This window comes from Pseudonaja textilis, chromosome 2 (genome assembly GCF_049901715.1).
Source record: "Pseudonaja textilis isolate UNSWEBS1 chromosome 2, rPseTex1.2, whole genome shotgun sequence".
In the NCBI taxonomy this organism is placed as follows: Eukaryota; Metazoa; Chordata; class Lepidosauria; order Squamata; family Elapidae; genus Pseudonaja; species Pseudonaja textilis.
In genome coordinates this window covers 122492442-122511875 of record NC_141991.1, presented here as the reverse complement: position 1 = coordinate 122511875, position 19434 = coordinate 122492442, and the positions used below count along the sequence as shown (strand labels likewise).

Here is a 19434-nt window from a genome sequence, read left to right as displayed (position 1 = left end):
ACGTTCAAAGGAGAACTCAGAGTTACAGTGTTGCTTAAAAACCAATTTAATTGATTTCATATGCTCTGCACTTGAAAATACAGCAATATTCCATAGAATGAAATGTTTGTGTAATAAACGGCCTTACTGTCAAACAAGTGTACCCAAGTATGAAAAGTTATCATACAGAGCAAAATAGATGATAGCAATAGGCTAGATTCACAGCTCAGGGAAAGAAGATGAAGCAAGACCAAAATACTTTTTATTGCAGAATAAAATGATGAAATGCATACCATGAGGCACCAATGTGGAACGCCCAGTCTGAGGAACACTCCACGGGCTCCATTCCTGACGGCCGTCTCCCCGCGCACAAACCTTGAATTGATAATCGACGTTGGGGTCGATGTGCAACACCGTGAACTCAGTGTCTGACCCAACGTACACATCTTCAAAATGGCAAGCGGTGCTCTTGCGATACTGAAGTCTGTAGTCTTGAGGGATGAAGTCCTCATCAACCTAAGCAGAGTAAATGACACTATCACATATCTTGAAACTCTTCCCTCTTTAAACATTTGTTTTGACTAACTTGTTCTCTGAAAGGCGAAGGCTTGAAGCACCCGGTGTTTTGAGATTAGAAGCACACTGGGCATTATCAAGAAGTGCATTGGACACAGTTGCGAAATTACTATTGTGAGGTGAATGGTTAGACACAAAAGATATGTTCCAGTCTTATGCCAGTCACATTGGCCAGAGTCCTGAGAATTCCAGTCCCAACATATCTGGAAAAGTGATATAAATATTAAGAAGCAGGAACAATCACATAGAATCTATTTCACAAGGTGCCAATTATCGGACAGCTATTCAATTAGTTGCAATTTAAAAAGAATGCCATCTCAAACAGAAATCAATAAGCCACATAAAAATCACTATTCATTGCATTAACTACGATCTACATCAAGGATCTTCAAACTTGGCAGCTGTAAGACTTGTGGACTTCAACTCCCAGAATTCCTCACCTAACATGATTGGAGGAGGAATTCTGGGAGCTAAAGTCCACAAGTCTTAAAGCTGTCAAGTTTGAAGACCCCTGATCTACATTCTATTCTCAAGGAAGAGATTTTCATGTAATAGAAAATATCCCAAATCTCTTCCACCTTCCACCAATTCATTTAATGACTGTTCAAAGTTATGTCACTGAAAAAAGTGACTCATGACTGTTTTTCACACTTACAATCACTGCAGCATCCCCATGGTCATATGATCAAAATTCAAATGCTTGGCAATTGGTTCATATTTATGATGGTTGCAGTCTCTGGGGCCATGTGATTACATCTTGCGACCTTTGGATGAGCAAAGTGTATGGGGAAGCCGGATTCACCTAAATACCATGCCGGTAACTTAACTGCAGTCATTTGCTTAACACCCATGGCAAGAAAGGTGGCAAAATAGGGCAAAACTCACTTAACAACGATCTCGCTTAGCAACAGAAATTCTGGGCTGAAATGTAGTCTACCTGTAGAGGACTACCTGTCATGTGTTTCTGCCCATCGCAAAATCACCACCAGGCTGTTGGGTTAAAGCACCACACAAAAGAAAAAGCCCTAGGTGTTACCTGATCCTGAAAAGGCTGTTAACTCACCTTGCACCACCGTACTAAGATGCCTCCAGGCTTCTCAATCAGTTCCTCTATTTGTATCGGAGGTCGAGATGCTACTGTTCCATGGCTGAAGATGTAGCTTTTCATTATTGTAAAAAAGGAGTCGTCCCATTGAGCAGATAAGCTAGCCACATCCACCAGCGATGGCACTTCAGGTAAACTAAAGAGAGAAAACATTCATTTATCAATATGCATAGTAGGTAAGGAATTGTTTCCATTCAGATCCTTTAACGATGTTTGGAACGCTTGATTTGTTTTTGTTTCAAATGTCTTAGATTAATTTCTCTAGCCACTTCAATCCGTATCTTACTTATTTTTATCATAAAAAGAAGCATATCGAAACAGGTATAAAACGTTAGGCTATGGACTTCTATTCACCAACCCTACCTCCATAAGGTTGAAGGCAGGGTTCTAGCCAATAGCTGTGCACCTGGTGTTTCCCAAACAGAAAAATATAAACTTGAAAGGTGGTGAAGATGGCATGAAAGAGATTCTGGATTGATTAAGTTCCTTGACTGAATATTTCACCAAGGAAATATTCAGAAAATTCATTGGGCTGGTTTAATTAATGTCTACCCCAACGTGAAGACAATTTTCTCCATTAAAATTTTGAGATTCTCAAATTTTACACGGGTAATCCTTGATTTATGACCACTCACTTAACAAACATTCAAAGTTACAACACACACACACACACATAAAGCTACTTAAAGTTACAATAGGCACAAACATGGTCATGTGATAGCTGGGTGCTTGGAAACCAGCTCATCTTTGCAGCCATTTGCACCATCCCGTGACTGCAATTTGCAACTGTTTTGCTGGTTTTTGGCAAATCAAATGCCCACTGGGGAGAAATTCTCTTAACAAACACCACCAAAAAATGTAAAAAACAAAACAAAACCCAGGTCTGGTGAGGTGATGCCACAACTTATGACCATAATTCCAGGCTCAATTATAGTCATATGTCAAGGACTACCTACCTGTACATTCTTTTCAGCTTTGCTGAGATTTTCCTTTTTTTTTTTTTTGAGTGCTCAGATTTCCCATTGGGATAGTTCTGCACATGGTTTGTTTGTTTCTTTATTAAATTTATAATAATCTCAATAACCAAAGCAACTCTAGCTGAAGATTAGTTTAACTTGGTTACTCTTTTGAAAGGAAAGCTTTTCAACGTAAATCAATGGCCTTCTGAATCAAATAATGTCAAATAATGCTACCTGAAGGTTACATTGATGTTGTTATAAGCATCAACCCTGCTATCTGAATAGATCAAGTAGTCTAAAGTGTACCTTAGAAACGGCAATTCTGCATCATTCACATAAACTACCCTAAGTGGAAAAGGGACCTCTACAACCGAAGGATACTTCTGTCAGCCACCAACTGTGAAAATCCAGCCCCAACCTGTGGCTCTTACCTGTCCAGCTGGATATGCAAAGCCTTTTTTGTAAAACTGCACAGCTTGTCACTGTTGTCCGTTGTAATTCCACAAATGGCATTTTCACCTGTAATGCAATAGCAGCGGGTTATTATTAAGAAGGGCGTCACAGCCAAGGACATGTGTTCCACAGGCTTCTGTGACATTCACTTCTCCTTTGCAGATATTCATCCAACATGTATATTTATGGCCATTTTTAACAGCACGTGAGGTCCAAATGCAATGGATCATTACATTCTGACCACAGTGGAGAAATTTCCTGACAGGACAATCAACTAGTACAGGGGTATCAATCTCAATTTCATTGAGGGCCGCATCAGGGCCCCCGCATGTAGGCCCCCCCAGCTTGACATCACTTGACACGAGTGATGTCTAGCTGGCCACGCCCACCCTGGTCCCCTGAGATTAAACACAATCCTGATGTGGCCCTCGATGAAAGTGAGATTGATACCCCTGCACTAGTTGATGGGGCGCCTGTGGCGGCCTGAATGCTCTGCCAGCGAAAACAGGCTCCCGATCTCAGTTTTTGGCTGGGATGGCCTCCGCCAGCAAAAATGGAAGTCCTCTTTCGCTGACAGAGGCACCGCGGGCCAGTCCTTCATTGTTTCTAGGGCAGCCATGCAGGCCAGATCTAAGCACCCCGTGGGTTGCATCTGGCCCATGGGTCTTTGACACCCCTGAACATGGGGAACATCTTGCAATGAGAAGTGAACACTGGAGGCTTTTAAGAAGACGCTGGACAGCCATTTGTCCAGAATGATGCAGAGTTAAATGCTGACTAGAATGACATCCCAACTTGTTTAATTAAGTATTATTGTGGCCTTGCAGAAGAAGGCCCAGGAACAGCTGTGACAAGCAGTTGCAAGACTGCTGATAGCTGAGTTACATATTCCATCCTTTTGTCCCAGTCCTGTTAATTGAGGCTCTTGCAATCTTATTCAACAGCCAAAACAATTCAACAGACATCTTTAATTTGTTTTTTGGATTAAGATATCCCAGCTCTGAATTCTCAGTATATTGTTATCCATGATAATTTGCTGCGTGTCTAGCAAATGGGTCTGAAACTTATCTCATCGAATTAAAATATTGGTAGAATGGTAGGGTTCATCCACTATGTGAAGCCATAATAGGAATAGCACTTAAGACTTATACATTGCTTCACAGTGCTTTCACAGCACTCTCTGAGCAGTTTACAATGCCAGCATATTGCCCTGAACAATCTGGGTCCTCATTTTACTGATCTTGGAAGGGTGGAATACTGAGTCACCCTTGAGCCCCATTGGGATCAAACTCCTGGCAGTGGGCAGAGTCAGCCTGCAATACTGCATTTTAACCACTGCGCCACCACAGTTCAGTAACATGCTTTATTGATGTTTTATTTATGTAAACCAAGATACTATGGCCTGTAAAACCTATTAATGTGTTTATGTATTCTCAGACATTATGTTTTTACAACAAACCATAGTATGCAGACAAGCCAATGTGTATATAGATGGAGGAAAAAAAGACAGGGAGATGCATCAAGAGCTCCTTACTCTTGATCAACAATAGACATAGCATCTGAAATTTTATTTCTGTTCAATGGTTCATGAATGTGCTTTATATGCATGCTCATTCTATGCATAATCATCATTTGTTTGAGTTATGCCCTGTTTTTCTTACAAAAGCTCAACCTGACAACCCAGTATTCTCTGCATGATCCCCCCTCACACACACACACAACAATAATGAGGAAGGATCAGTTAAATTATACCAGCTGGGCCTATTTTACCAAGCAAGCTTTTACACCTCAAGAGTGGACCTTCTCAGCCTTATCTTATTTGTTCTTATTTGTTCAAAGTATAAGCCATCTCATTGTCCAAGCAAGTCTTAACCATATCTCTTTAAATATAGAAGCATTTTGAACAAAGGACTAATTTAGACCTCTAGACACACATGGAATATCTTTGGCAGACAGGTGGAACTATTAAATACAAGAGTTCCAGTGGCCATTAGGTTGATAGAAATCTTCTATGGACCCCAAAGAAAATGTTTTAAAGGCAGATCCTCCTACCTTCCTGGACAAGTTCATTGGCTGTCCCAACTCCTTGTTCTATGAGCTTCTGGCACTCATCCAAGGGCTTGATACTTTCCTGTTCTATGTTGTCTACTTCCTGGAGCAAGGAGGCCAATCTTTCATCCAGCAACTTCTTCAAGGTCCCTTTTAAGTCGCTGAAATGTTGTTCCAGCACTTCCCGGGTTTGTGCAGCACTGTTTTTGATCTGAAGGGAGACAAAGAAATCTGTAATGCCTTGAAGGAGAATGGCTCAAAGAAGGCTCCTACCACACTGAATTTGCTAGCAAAAAGGCTGCTATCAACCACTGCATGTCAGGTGAATTAAAACGTATCTTGGACTGAATGAGTTTGCCTCACCAAACCATGGCCCCATAAAGTAACTGAAGAAAATCAGATTCTTCCAAAAATTCAGCAACCCCACAAAAGTCTGAATTCTTTTTGCTGTTCCCTCCAACTGCGTCCTTGTTTATCACATAAAAATACTCACAATTCTAGCAGTAAGCTTTTCACAGGAAATCTCTAACAGCCTTTGCTGTAGGCCACCATTTTCAAGTAACAAAGGTCAGATTCACATTTTAAGCTAAGAACCAAATGAGCCACTTTTGGGGTTTGCATGATCTGTGAATTCAGCCATAAAATTAAGTTCCTTTGCAACTTGTTCTAGCCAAAAATATATATTTAGGACTGCAAAGTATGCAAAAAGTTTAATCTGCATAGTTTTAATATTTTAATAACTTTTTATCTTTTTCATATTTGTAAACAGTCCAGAGTCCCCTTACAGGGGAGATGGGCAGCATAAAAATGTTATAAATAAAATCTCTCAAATTTGAAACAGAATAAACAAAAAGGAAGAAATAGTTGGGCATGAGCCATTCTCATCCATTTCCCAAAGGATCAATTGTACCTCCAAAATTTTCTCTGTGGCTGAAGTCATGTGTCATGCCAGGCCATGGTTTCTGAAACAAGCCCCAGAACCTAATACAACCTAGGTCTGGAATTAGACAATTTTAGCATTCCAGATGTCATTAAATTGCAACTCCCAACATCCCCCACTACTGGCTATGGTTGTTCTAAGATGCAGTTTAACAACTCCTGCAGTGCCATGCTTTAAGCCAGGAGTCTCCAAACATGGCAACTTAAGACTTAGGGACTTAAACTCCCAGAATCCCCCAGCCAGAAAGTCTTAAAATTGCCAAGTTTGGAGGTCCCCGCTTTAAGCTATAAATCATGGTTTATAAAACACTACAGCTGTTACTTGCATTGCAAAAAGCCCTCCAAATAAATCACATTCTAGCTTGGCATGATGTCTCATTCCAGATGTTTCTCTTCTCGATATTAATTCAAGAAGAAAACATATAATGCAGATTAAAAAAATAGCAGGAAATGAATTCCAAGAAGAATACTTTAATTTCAAAACAGGTATTTGGAAGTAATTTTTCTCTGTTGTTTGGAAAACATCTTCCGGAAAGAACGTTTACCCTGGAGTCAGTTCCAGGTTCCCACACGCTGCTTTATATCCAGTCTAGCAAGGCCATATTCTCATGACATATAAACTGCAGGAACGAGTTATTATGCATATCTCATTGACCAGAATTAGCCTTGAACTCAGTGCAGCTGCAATTTCAGATGAAATCAGAACTGAAACCTCCAAGAAAGCAATGCTTCAAAAGTCTAACTTCTGCAAATTCAAAAAAAGGAGCCACTTTAAATCTCCTGTTAACCTCCAAGTCTAATTAATGGACCATACTCAGCTGGGAAAGGGGAGGGAAAGATGGATGACCCACTTATCTGGCCTTCACTCTTTTCTGTGGTGTAGCATCTGATGCCAAAACAATCCCAAAGTAAAGAAAGAGATTTCATAGTATGAGACTAGGCTGAAACTGCCATACCTAAAGATGAAGCAGACATATAAGCATGTCAGGAATCAAGAGGTAGGTAAGAAGCAGATAGATAAGAAGGAACAAATCCACTAAGGAAATGAAGGAAAAACATCACCTGAACCAGACAAAAGAAATTGGGCCTGAGCATGATGGGAAACCCCCTCCCCACATCCCATCAACAGCTACCAGACTTGAAAATCAAGGCAAGTGTTGCTGTTGATCTTGAGAATCAACAAAGTGAGGAAGGACTTTGGGGGATAAAAGGCATCCTGAAGCCAGCCCACTCTTTGAGTTATCTTTGGATCCCAGCTTGGTGGCTTCCATCCTTCTGGCTAATACCTAGTTGAGAAGGACACAGGTAAGTGTGTATGTGTGTGTATCGGAAAAAAGCAAATGTACATCGCAACCAGTAAAGTTTTGATGTTATTTTAAATTCACTAAATCTCCTAGTATTCTGAAAAAAATGGGTTGTGCCTCAGTTGTTAGGTTGAAAGTGATTCCAATGTGGCTGTTGATCCTGTGAATTTGTGACCGTAAACCAGACCTAGGAGCGTGTGTAACAATAATACATGTATCTGAAAATGAATCAGTTTTAATTCCTTTTTTTCCTGAGCTATTTAACTATGGACTGATATAAGTGAGAAAAGGCCAAAACGCAGCAAGAATACAGATTAAGCTGCTTTTCTTACCATTTGGAACTTCAGCAGCATGTTGTGTTGCTATCACAAAATGCCTACAAAGATCAGTGATTGCAACTGCAAAGGTTTCTCTCTATTGGCTGTTCTAGATACGTTAACTAGAATGTTCTGCAGTATCGCAACTTAGAATTGTCATTTTATCTGAGCAGTCATTCCTCATTCCATAAAACTTGTGTACTTCAACTTCCAGAATTCTGCAGCCAGCTACTGTATCCTATTGTGGCTGGGGAATTCTGGGACTTGAAGTCCACAGGTCTTAATGTTGCCAAGGTTTGACACCCCTGGCCTGAGAAGATGTATGTGGGGTTCTGGATAAAAGAAAAAAAAAGCATAACTGGAGCGTACTTAAGTGTCCTGCAATCTGAAAAGTTTTCATTCATCTATTTTATTTAATTGAAAGAACCTAAAACAAAGTCAGAGCGTACAGAAGTGCAAAGGCAAGGCATGTCAGCACCATAAGGTTTAATCCAATTTTTAAAATTCTGATTAGGAAGGAAATAGTCATGAATAGTGACAAGGAGGAAAAGGCTTATTATGAATGGAGGAAGCTGAGCAAAACCAGCCAGAAGTTGCTCCTTGATCTCTTTAAGTACTAACAAACAACATAGGATGCATTATATTGGTCAGGTTATGCAAAACTCACTTCCTCTTTATGTCATACTTGTATGATTTTGTAGTCTCTGTGCAGTTAGTTTTGTTATTTCAAGTCTTCATGACTCAAAGAAGGAAGTATATGCCTCGGTACGTTAAAAACAAACCCCACAGAGGTGGCAGGAAAGATGAAATAAGTATGTTCTCATTTTTTAAAAAAAACAAGTTCTTTTAAGCCTTGAACATGAGACTATGAAACGGGTGCTGGGAAGGGTGGAGATTAGAGCTCTGGAGGACTCACTGGTGACATAGATCTGGATTACATGAATGTAATTCTTTACACTGTGGTGGGTAAATAAGAGCATCACATAACAAAAGCTATAGCGATATGGCCACGCATGACACTAGCATTCTGTAGGAGTGGAAGGGAAAAGTACAGCTAGGTTTCCTTTCTCTCTAATTTCTATCAATCCCTGTCCCATTGCTGCAAAACATCAGCAGAAGACATTCAAGCAGGAGCAAACTGTCATCAGAGCAAGTATGAGGATGCCGGTTGCAATGAATTGGACAACAATGCAGAGTTAGGGCTAAAGTTAATGGAGGAAGAGCAAGCAAAGTTATGCAAGCAACTGATCAGGATCTTGTTGTTCTTACAACAATATTATCATCCGAAAACACATGTATGTATTCAGGTACATATTCTTCATAGGGGGCATGGTGGTCTATGGGTTAAGACACTGGTCTTGTCAACCAGAAGGTCGGCAGTTTGAGACCTGAGTGCCACGCACTGGGATGAGCTGGTGTTACTTGCCGCTGCTCCTGCCAACCTAGCAGTTTGAAAGCATGCAAATTTGAGTCGATGAATAGGTACCACTTCAGTGGAAAGGTAACAGCATCCTGTGCGCCTTGGCATATAGTCATGCCGGCCATATGATCACAGAGGTGTTTTTGGACAATGTCGGCCCCCCTTGGCTAGGAAACAAAGGTGAGCACCGCCCCCTAGAGTCGGACATAACTGGACAGGGGAAACCTTTACCTCCACTCTTCATAGATGATTACGATGCCAATTTGACATCATGGAAGAAACTCCTGGTAAGTAGCCAGAATTGGGACAGATCAAATTTATAAACATTCTAACATCCTCAAATTCACTCAGATTTTTCACCTTCTGCTTACTGCAAGTGACTGGCACTTAATTACAAAATTTTAAAAGGCGTCCATGTCGGGCTCAGGGTGAGCAGTCATCCCTGGAGCCCAACACTTTTGCGAAAGCAGACGCCTGCCTCCTCAAGCCTGTGGAGGAGTGTCGCTTGTGGGGGGAGCGAGCCCAGCCTGTTCCGGCAGACGGTGGGGACAGCAACACCAGCCTCCTCACGCTTGTGGGGGAGCATTGCAAACTGCCATCATTCACGGACTGTGCTGCAACTGCACGGAAACACCAGGGCGGGCCATCAGGTGTTTGGCATGTGGAGGCGATCAGCAGCGTGTGGAGATGATGGGCGGCATGGGAAGGCATCAGACTTGTTTGCCCCTCTGCAATGTTGGGTGGCGTGTTGGGTGATGAGGTTATCTGGTTTTGCTCCTGGGGTGTTGGGGGTTTGGAGGTGATGGGTTATAAATGGGTTAGGCGTAAATAGGTGAGGGGTGGAGTCTTAGGAGGCCATGGGCGGATGTAGGTTAGCTGGATGGGACAGGCAGCTATAATAAGCGCTGAGAGGCAGTTGCTCGCAGCGCTAGCTTTACTTGGATTTTATCCAGTGTTGCCATTTGAGATTACGTGTGATATTTGCTGATGGAATAAACCCTTATTACTACACCATATAGTGAGTACCGTGGTTTACCAGTGCTAATCATCCAGTACCCAATGAGGCTGACAGTTCTGACCTGTCAAGACAATTGATTAAAACTATTCTTAATTAATAATGGGGGTGAAATGTGAAGTACCAGTGGGTTTTTTGTGTTTTTGCATTTAATACTAAGGCAAAATATATGTGCAGTCTTTAAAATGAAAATCCAGAATTTCAACTAAACTCAACCTTGATCAATCAGTTGGTAAAATTATAGAAGATAAAAGTGTTATGAGTCAAGACTGACACCTGGCAATTTCATAAATGCATCCATCTAATTTTCTGGCAATGGTACAGAAATTATTTGTTTCCAAGGTTCTCTCTGATTTTATTGGACCTTCTGGCCTAGCTGTAGCCTTGAAATTCCTCAGTGGTTTTCCATCCAAGTATAAACCAGTCTGTTAGAAATTATTATATTCTAGTTTTTTTCTGTAGACTGATTTGCTCACATTGGAAGGATATGCTCACACCATAATTTTGAAATGCAAATAGAACCTTATTATTGAAATGTAGACATGGATATATAGGTAGGTCTCAATTTATGACCACAACTGAGCCCAAAGTTTCAGTTGCTAACCAAGACAGTTGTTTAGTAAATTTTGCCCCATTTTATGATTTTTCTTTTTTTAATAAAGTTTTATTTGGGTTTTCACACATACAAAATACAAGTAAAACATCTTTTTTGAAAATAGCATGGTCCCGGGTTGAACTTCTTTATACAGACACAAAACTCAATTTCATGCTCCTTTTTGTGTTCTATTCCATATATTATACTATTCTACATTTTCTATATAGTTTTTCCCCGCTTTTAATTTTCTCAATTTTATTTTGATTGTCTCATCTCAATTCAAATCATTATATTTATACTTTTGTCTGTTCTGTTTCAATTTCATATTATCTTTTCTCATTAAACAAATTTTCTTCTGTAGTTACTAATTGGAGTATGACACCTTTATATCTTTTAATTACATCCATTCAACTCTTATTTAAACTTCAATATATACCTTAAGGTTATGACCTTCAATATAATACATAATACATTGAATTCTGCTTGGTACATTTTTAGAATGCACACTATATTCTTTTTAAAAAAAAGATTATAAATATATGTAATTATAAACCCTCATTCCATTCCAATTCAGTTCTATCATTAATAATCATTAAAATCTTAACATCTTTTCAATTAAATATCATACTTCCTTAAAGACACATATAATCTCCATAATTAATTTTTCCCTTATTTCTCTTCACGTTTTGTAAATCATTAAATATTCATTTTGTTACATTTGTTTATTGACAAGTATTCCACTGAATTACAATAACTATTTTATCAAACATTTTAATCATACATTGTTTCTTATTTTCTAAAATTATTTCTGCTTCTGATATAACAATACTATTTTATGTACCTTTGCAGAATCCCTTTTTCCTTTAAATTTTTGCCCATTATCTCTAAATAGATCCTGTTTCTCTATATTTTGTTTCTGTCCTTTATAACTTCTTTTCCTTTCTTTCTTCCCTGCCATCTTCTCCCTTCCCTTTTTACCCACTTGTCTCTCTACTTCTAATTCTCTCTTCTGCATTTCCCTCTTCTGTTGCTTTTTGATTTTATACTTATTTTTCACTCTTTTTTTGAGTTGTTTTTCCCAATCTTAAACTTTCCATTCTCTTTCCCCCCTTTCCTTTTTCCCCCACCTAAGATTACTTGTTCATTAAAGATGGCTTCTTCTTTGTCGCAATCTTCTTGTTCTGCAGGCATTTCTTGTTGTTTCTCATAATTCCAAATCTCCATTTCTAAAAACTGAACTACAAAGCCAAAAGAACCTCTCCCTTCTTGTGCATCTTCTTTGTACTTTTTAAGTTCCATTTTCAGTTCTTCTAAAAGTGGAGCCATTTTAAACAGTTTTAAACAACCACCCGATTGATTTTAGTCATTCAAATACAATAATCAAAAATCCAGAAATCATCAAGTAATCCAAATAATCCCAAGTTATTTCTTCTTATTTCTTTTTCCACTTTCTCTTCCTGGGTTTTTTGTTGCTATATTTCAGTTAAGTCTTGTTGAGATTTTGCTGTAAATTCTTTTTAATTCTAGGCAGTTTCCTCCCTTCCAGATCCTGCCCTTTTATTCTTTTTCTCTCCTTTCCTGTTTTCAAAAGCTTTTGATTATCCAGAAATCTTTATTATCCCTTTGACTTTTTATTTTCAGCATTAAATGCCTATTAATGTCAAAGTGGATTTTTTTCCATTTTCTTGCTTAAGTCTCTTAGCTCTCAGTATAGGAAAAGGAGAAAAAAAAAACAAATCTTTTCCCTTTTCTCTCTCCTTTGCAGCTTAAAAATCTTCTTAGGGAACAATGTTATTGGTTTTTTAATAGTTTCAATTCCAGGGTACCTTATTTGTTGCTTCTGCTGTTTGACCCAGTCAACCAAAACTTTCTCTTCTTATCTTCCTCCTGCACATTCTTTTCCAGTTGAGTTCTTCTTTGTGGTGGCCATTTCTGACCACTGCTACAACCGCCTTCGGGAAAAGGAATAATGGCCAGCTGGGGAGGAGAGCTGCGGCTCTCCTCAACCCTGCAGGCAGTCTCCCCCTTCTTCACCACCTCTACGGGGTGGCTTAGCCCCGAAACCAGCCGGCTCAGGATGCTCCAGCAGCAAGCACGGATCGAAGCCTCGCAGAGACAAGGTTTTGGTCTGTCACCGAAGAAGCTCAAACCAGAAGTCCTTTTATGACTTTTCTTGCCCTAGTTATTAAGTGAATCACTGCAGTTGTGAAGGTAGTAACTCAGTTGTTAAGTGAATCTGGCTTCCCCATTGACATTGCGTGTCAGAAGGTTGCAAAAGGTGATCACATGATCCTGTGACATTGCAACCGTCATAAATATGGCTCAGTTGCCAAGCATCTGAATTTTGAAGATATAACCATGGTTCTATGATCATATTACATGTTGTAAGTGAAAAACAGTCCTAAGTCACTTTTTTCAGTGCCCTTGTAACTTCGAATGGTACTAAATGAACTGTTGTAAATCAAGGGCTATCTATAAATGACTATAAGAAACTTTTACAGCGACTGGAAGCAGATGGGGGATGCCAGAAAAGTTAAGGCTATCTGCAGGCACATTATGCATTGTGATACTGATCTTGAAATAAAAGTAACTATCCTTCTATAATGTTCTATAGCACAAAATAGAATGGGCTCATTAGCCAGGGAGAAACTTATTCATTTATTAACTCAGCCTTCCTCAATCTGGCATCCTCAATATGTACTGGGGCTACAACTGTCAGCTAGCATGGCCAATCTCTTTTCTAAAAATTAAGGCAAAATTAAGCCATTTTTTTTACTAAGAAGCTGACACTGTATTTCCTTCCCCTTAGAAAAATCACCATGGAAGCACATAACAAAAATAAAGTTATATAAAAAACGGATGGTATCATTACCCTCTCCTAGATCAGAACATCTTCATATATCACTGAACACAAACTGTTTTACTCACCATGCAGACCGCAAAGGCTATCAGAAACGCAATCTGCACTGAAGTTCACGCTACAACACTACTTACTACACAAAATACGAGAAGCCCTGTCGATACGCTGGGTTCAATCAGTGCATTTTGAAAAAGTATGATGGGTTCAACCACAAAATGAGCATAGTAGAGAAGTGGGGCACAACTAATCATAAAATGGTTGCTGTTGGAAATGGTGCAGCCAACCAGGAAAATTCCACTTGTTAATCTCTGCTTTTCACCCAGAAAAACCAGGTGGGCAGAGAGAGGAGGAAAAACCCCATCTGGTTCACATATTTACTTGTTATAGTTAAAATCTGAACTGGGATGGGGAAACTCAGATTCAAGTTCACCCAAGCCATGGAAGTTTTTGCTCCTATCTTCTAGACCCCAACTTTATTGGTTATTGTAGGCTACCTATTAAGGGATAAGGAAGATACCTATACAACACTGTCTGAGTTCCTGGAGAAATGGCAGGATACAAATTTGACAAATTAATAATATTTATGCCATATATATCCCATGATCTAGCCTCTGGAAGTTTAAGGCAGCCATCATCCTCAAATTTTATTCTCATAGCAACCACCTTATGAATAGGTTGGACTACAGGAAATCCTTACTTACCAACTGCCTTGTTTAGTGACCACTCAAAGTCACAAGGGTGTAAAGAATGTTTTGCAACCAATCCCCACATTTATTATTATATAGCACTATATATAATTATAGTGTTCCATGGTCATGATTGCCATTCCAACAGTTCTCAACCAGCATGCACTTATGACCATGATAGCATTCTATGGTCACAGGACTGCAGTTTGCATGTTTCCCAACCAGTATGCAACAATGGAGAGAACACTGAAGTTTTAATGACCATGGTGATGATTCATTTCATGACCAAATAGGCAATGATTTTGTACATTCATGGTCACATGACTTTCTGCTTTAGTGATTGCAGTGTTAAAGATGGAGCTGCCCATCCCAACTGTGGTCACTAATGGAGGACTATTGGTGTACATTATCTCTTAGGCCAAAATCTCTCTATCAGCTCCATAACTAAGCGGGAATATGTACTTGGATCTCTCTAGTCCTAGTGTTAACCCATAAACTAAACAATTATTTAGTCTATTATTTAGTACTGTATTGAATAAGCTTGAATTGGTCAAGTTCATACACAACATTCTTAGCCATAAATGACTTTAAAAACTCATGTTTTTAAAGGGTTCATATAACATTTTCCATAGATTAGATTAAAAAGATTGGAAAGAGAGACTAACTCTACAGTAGTAGAGATAGTCAACCTAATAAAAGACAGACTCTAGAAAAGAACACTGAGCTGAAACACAATACATGTAAAATGTTTGTGACTAAAATGACATGTAATTGAAAGGAATGTAAATCTTGCACTTTAGTCATTTAAAAATGTGTGTGTGCGTGTTTCCCAGACAACTGATATGCAATTGGGGCTTTTAGTGGAATACAAACCGAATATGACTCAGCAGTGTGATGCAGTTATTTTTTTAAAAAAGCATTATGTAGTCCTAGAAGCAGGTTGAGGAAATAATAATTCCACTGTATTCCATGTTAATTAGGCTTCATTTAGAACACTGGGCACAACATTTAAGGACAGCGAGAGCTGGAATACATTCAAAGACACTCACCAGGATGTTGAGTGTCTGGAAAAGCTCTAAGGGAAACAATGGAAATAGCTAAATATATTTATTTCATAAATGAGAAGAAGATGGGGGAATATTGTAGCAATTTATAAATATCTGAAGGACATCACAGAAGACAGAGCTGAGTCAAATAAGAACCTGTGGCTAAAAATTATAGGAAAGCAGATTTCAGTTGCCTCAAAGAAGAGGTGGATTAACCTATTTTCCAAAGCACCTAAAGGCAAGACAAGAAACAGATGGAAACTAATCAAAGAGAGGTCCAACTTGGTCCCGTCCAACTCTGAAGACCTAACAGTAAGAACCATAGGCAGAACAGATTACCCAAAGAGCTAATAAACTCTATTTCATTGGCGAGAATTAAGATGAAACTGAACAGCCATGACAAGGGTACTCAGAAGCATCAGTCACATTGGAGATACTTTAGATAGCAGAACATTGGACTATACTAATTTTGAGGTTTTTCCATCATGCAGAGCAGAAGGAGAGAAGAAAATGCTCATTTCTCTTGAGATACCAGCCACCTTTTAGCTACTTCTCTTCCCTCTCCAAAAAGGCAGCCATCCATTGCTACATGAAATAACCCATCTACCTAGTCTTCATAAAAATTGTAAGAACTGTTAAGTATGGGTGTCTGGGCAAGATGTTTCCCTCCCACCTCCACATATAATTTTTAATGTTGTTTAGTTGGTATTATCAAAATATGGAGACTGGTATCTTACATGGATATTTGATACTAGCTCTATACCTGTGCTTCGCTATGAAAATATATGATCGGGCCTAGTTTTTGAGGAGGAAAATAAGGGGAAAAAATTGTGTCTCTGCCTACCAGCATCCCATCGGTATTCATCTGGCTAGCATCCAGTCAGTGTGTGAAAGAGTTGAGGGCTGTTTGGAAACTGAAGCAGTATTTGCTGTGTGAGCAAGGAGACAGCAAGGAGCCTGGGCATGGCTTAGCTCAACGGTTCTGTACTAAAGCTGGTTGCTGCTATGAAACTGAAACTGAGCACCCAGAAGCCAAGAGGAACATATGTGCCAAATTTCAAGTTTGTAGGCTTTACAGTTCTGGAGATTTTGTGATGATGCATGAATGGTATTTTGCTTTTATATATATAGATTTGATCAAAGAATGTAGTAAACAGACTTTAGTATTATAAGATTTTCATGGTTCAAAACCAAACATAGAGTAACACAAGAATATAGGATAGCCCTTGACTGTTTAATGAATGTCTTAAATAACATGTAAGGAATATTTGTGATTAAAGCTATATTGACTAGGAGTATGAATATGAATGTAGCTCTGAACATGATTATGCCATATTATTACTGACTGAGAACTTGAATGATTACAGCAAATGTTAAATTCATGGTCAGAGTCAGATCTATAATATATGAATCTCAGCATTCATACTGAAGACTGAGGATGTTTGTGAAAAGAGAATGAACTATTTCAAGTTATAGACAGTGTTAAAAATACACTCAAAAATATACAAAAACATACAAAGTCAAAAATCAGTCCAGGTTTGTGTATGGAAACATGGAAATTTTGGTAGAAAGGCAGTGGTATGTATGTGATCTGTTCTACAGAATAAAGGTCAAAGAAGCAAAAGTGGCTTCTATATGTTTCTCTAAGTTCTGTTTTGTGACAGGGAGAATTGTTTATCAGGATAAACATAAAAGTAAATTGGAAGCAGTGGGAATGGCTTTCTTAACATGTCTGCCCTAAAACAAGAAGTACGGGTAAGATTGAATGAATGTAGATTGAATACCACATGAAAAAACACCTTAAGATGTTTCATCAAACAAAAGGAATCAAAATCAAGTTGTAAATAAATATATAAAGGAGATGAAAACTTGTGAGTAACGGAGAGACTGAGAAACTCTCGACTGATGTAAGCACTTTCTAAAAATATATTGTCTGATATTTGTGTACCTATACATAAAGTGGAAGTACACTATACAGTATTTTGTAATATGAGTTAAAAGTGATCATATGACCCCAGGACAATATAACCTTCATAAATATGAGCCAGCTACCAAGAGTCCAAATTTGGATCACATGACCATGGAGATGCTGTAACTGTAGTAAGTGTGAAAAACTATAAGAAGTCACTTTTTGCCGTGCTGTTGTAACTAAACAGTCTTTAAATGAATGGTTTTAAGTTGAGGGCTATCTGTATAAGTAATTTATTTCAAAATATAAAAGCAAATCTGTAGAGTTGTAATTGCAGGAATGTTCCAATCTTGGATGGCAAACCTCAGATAAAGAATGTTTCCAAGCAAATACAACTCAGGTAAACAAAGTCACTAATCTAAAGGAGGATTAGAGAGAGGAAGTAAACATATGTTAGGCTTTAACTAGAGATAATTAATTGTATGGATTACTATGCTAAACAGTAATGAAAGTTAAGCAGTAACCAAAGTTAACCAGTGATGGAGGATAACTAAAAATGTGTATAAATGTGAGACTAGACTCCAATAAAGCTCATCATGATTCAGTTGTTCATGATCAAACAACTCGACTGCCTCATCATTACAACACAAATCTAAACTAGCTAGAGAGAACAATACTGGAGCTTTTTACTTCATTTTAATATTATCCTTCCACATCATTCATTCTGTAATACTCGTTCCCACAAACTTACCTAAAAGGCTTGCAGTCCTTGCAAGTTCTTATTTCAGCCCACAAATAAAAACGAGGGTATATTGCCATTTTAAGACTAGGCCACGAAAATTGGAGCTAAGAGTTCCTTTTGGTGCTATTATTTCTTGCCAGCACCATAGCAATACTTCATCTAGTATGAGATAACGCTTCTGCATTCCCAACCCACTCCTTTGGACCACAAGCATGCTTCAAATTATAACAGACGGCACTCCAACTTTCTAGAATTATACTGTATTTCCTTTCCTGGGTCAGGCTGGAAGCAGCCACTACTGTACACGGCGAAAAGAAGCAATACTTAGGATAAGCTCTCGAGGAAAGTTCTCCCTGCAAACTAGCGCGTAAAGGAGCAGACCGGAGGGGGCAAGGCAACCTACGCCTAAAGCTGCCCCTCGGATAGAGTAAGATGCCGCAGCAAAAACAGGGAGCCCGCTATTTCCACCTTAGAGGAGACTAAGGCATTGCAATGAAGAGCGTACTGTACATTCCTCAGGTTCCCCCACACATCCGCTCTCCACACACCCTTCGCCGCAAGACGAGGCTCTCCAGGCGGGCGCGCCCCGCATCCGTTACCTGCTGGCGAGCCAGGTGCAGCCCTTTGAGGCGTTGCTGCAGCTCACGGCGGTAAGTACGCGCCGCCTCGATGCTCTCGTGCGCTTCCTGCAACAACGCCTCCGTCTCCATTTCCCTCCCGATGATAACCCACCGCCAGTCGGCAGCGAGAGCGGCAGGCCCTCGGCTCAGCCAAGCCCACTATTGGCAGCAGCTTCACAACCGGAAGCGAAGAACATCCGGGCATTTGAATCGTGCAAGAGACAGGAAGAGGGGCGGAGTCTCCGAGGTTTTCCACTCGTGATGCGAATCCCTTATTTTAATATTGTTATTTTCGGAATTATCACCGATTCCAATTGCCTAACTCTGAAGAATGAATGAAGATTATAATCCGGAGCTGTTTTCTTGACTGATTTGAACCGAAGCGACGTGGTTAATTACACCAAAAAGGACTTAAAAAAAAAACCCAAATTATGGGCAGGTACGTGTTAAAAAGAATAGGGTCGTCATCCCGAGAAGCTATTTCATAAGTCAGTCAACTTGATAGTTCCTCTTTCTCACTCGGGACTTGCACCATCCACCAACCCATTATAGAGCTAATAGTGTTATAGTACTATGGAGAAGGATGCTGGAGGCAATATAAATCACTATAAATATAAATCACTAGCTTTCAATATTAGTCGCTAGCTTTCAATAATTACTGTAAAGCAATTAGTGTAAATACGAATCTATGAATAGCTTTTTCAGTTAGCCAAGAGATTCCAAAATGATAAATTGTGTGCTCTGAGGTCACAATCTAAGCTATACTGTTCCATACTTGTGTTACATGCTATTGTACAGATGAAACAAAAAATGTTAAAAGTCATATTTATATAGTTACTTACCAAACACATCTAAATTAC

General features: G+C 39.2%; 1 protein-coding gene across 2 annotated transcripts in view; it reads right to left on the bottom strand.

Moving 5' to 3' along the window:
* CRLF3 (cytokine receptor like factor 3) overlaps nt 1-18766 on the bottom strand; it is a 31858-nt gene extending 13092 nt beyond the window's left edge. The window contains exons 1-5 of one of the 2 annotated variants that reach the window (XM_026711173.2): nt 18554-18766; nt 5125-5332; nt 3051-3138; nt 1619-1796; nt 273-495 (exon numbers count right to left, since the gene is read on the bottom strand). In XM_026711173.2, coding sequence (XP_026566958.2) covers nt 273-495; nt 1619-1796; nt 3051-3138; nt 5125-5332; nt 18554-18664 — 808 coding nt within the window. In that variant the 5' untranslated portion in view covers nt 18665-18766. Of the gene's footprint in view, nt 1-272; nt 496-1618; nt 1797-3050; nt 3139-5124; nt 5333-18502 lie in introns of both variants that reach the window. The other variant, XM_087925128.1, reaches the window with a different exon arrangement.
* Between the last annotated feature and the right edge of the window lie 668 nt (nt 18767-19434).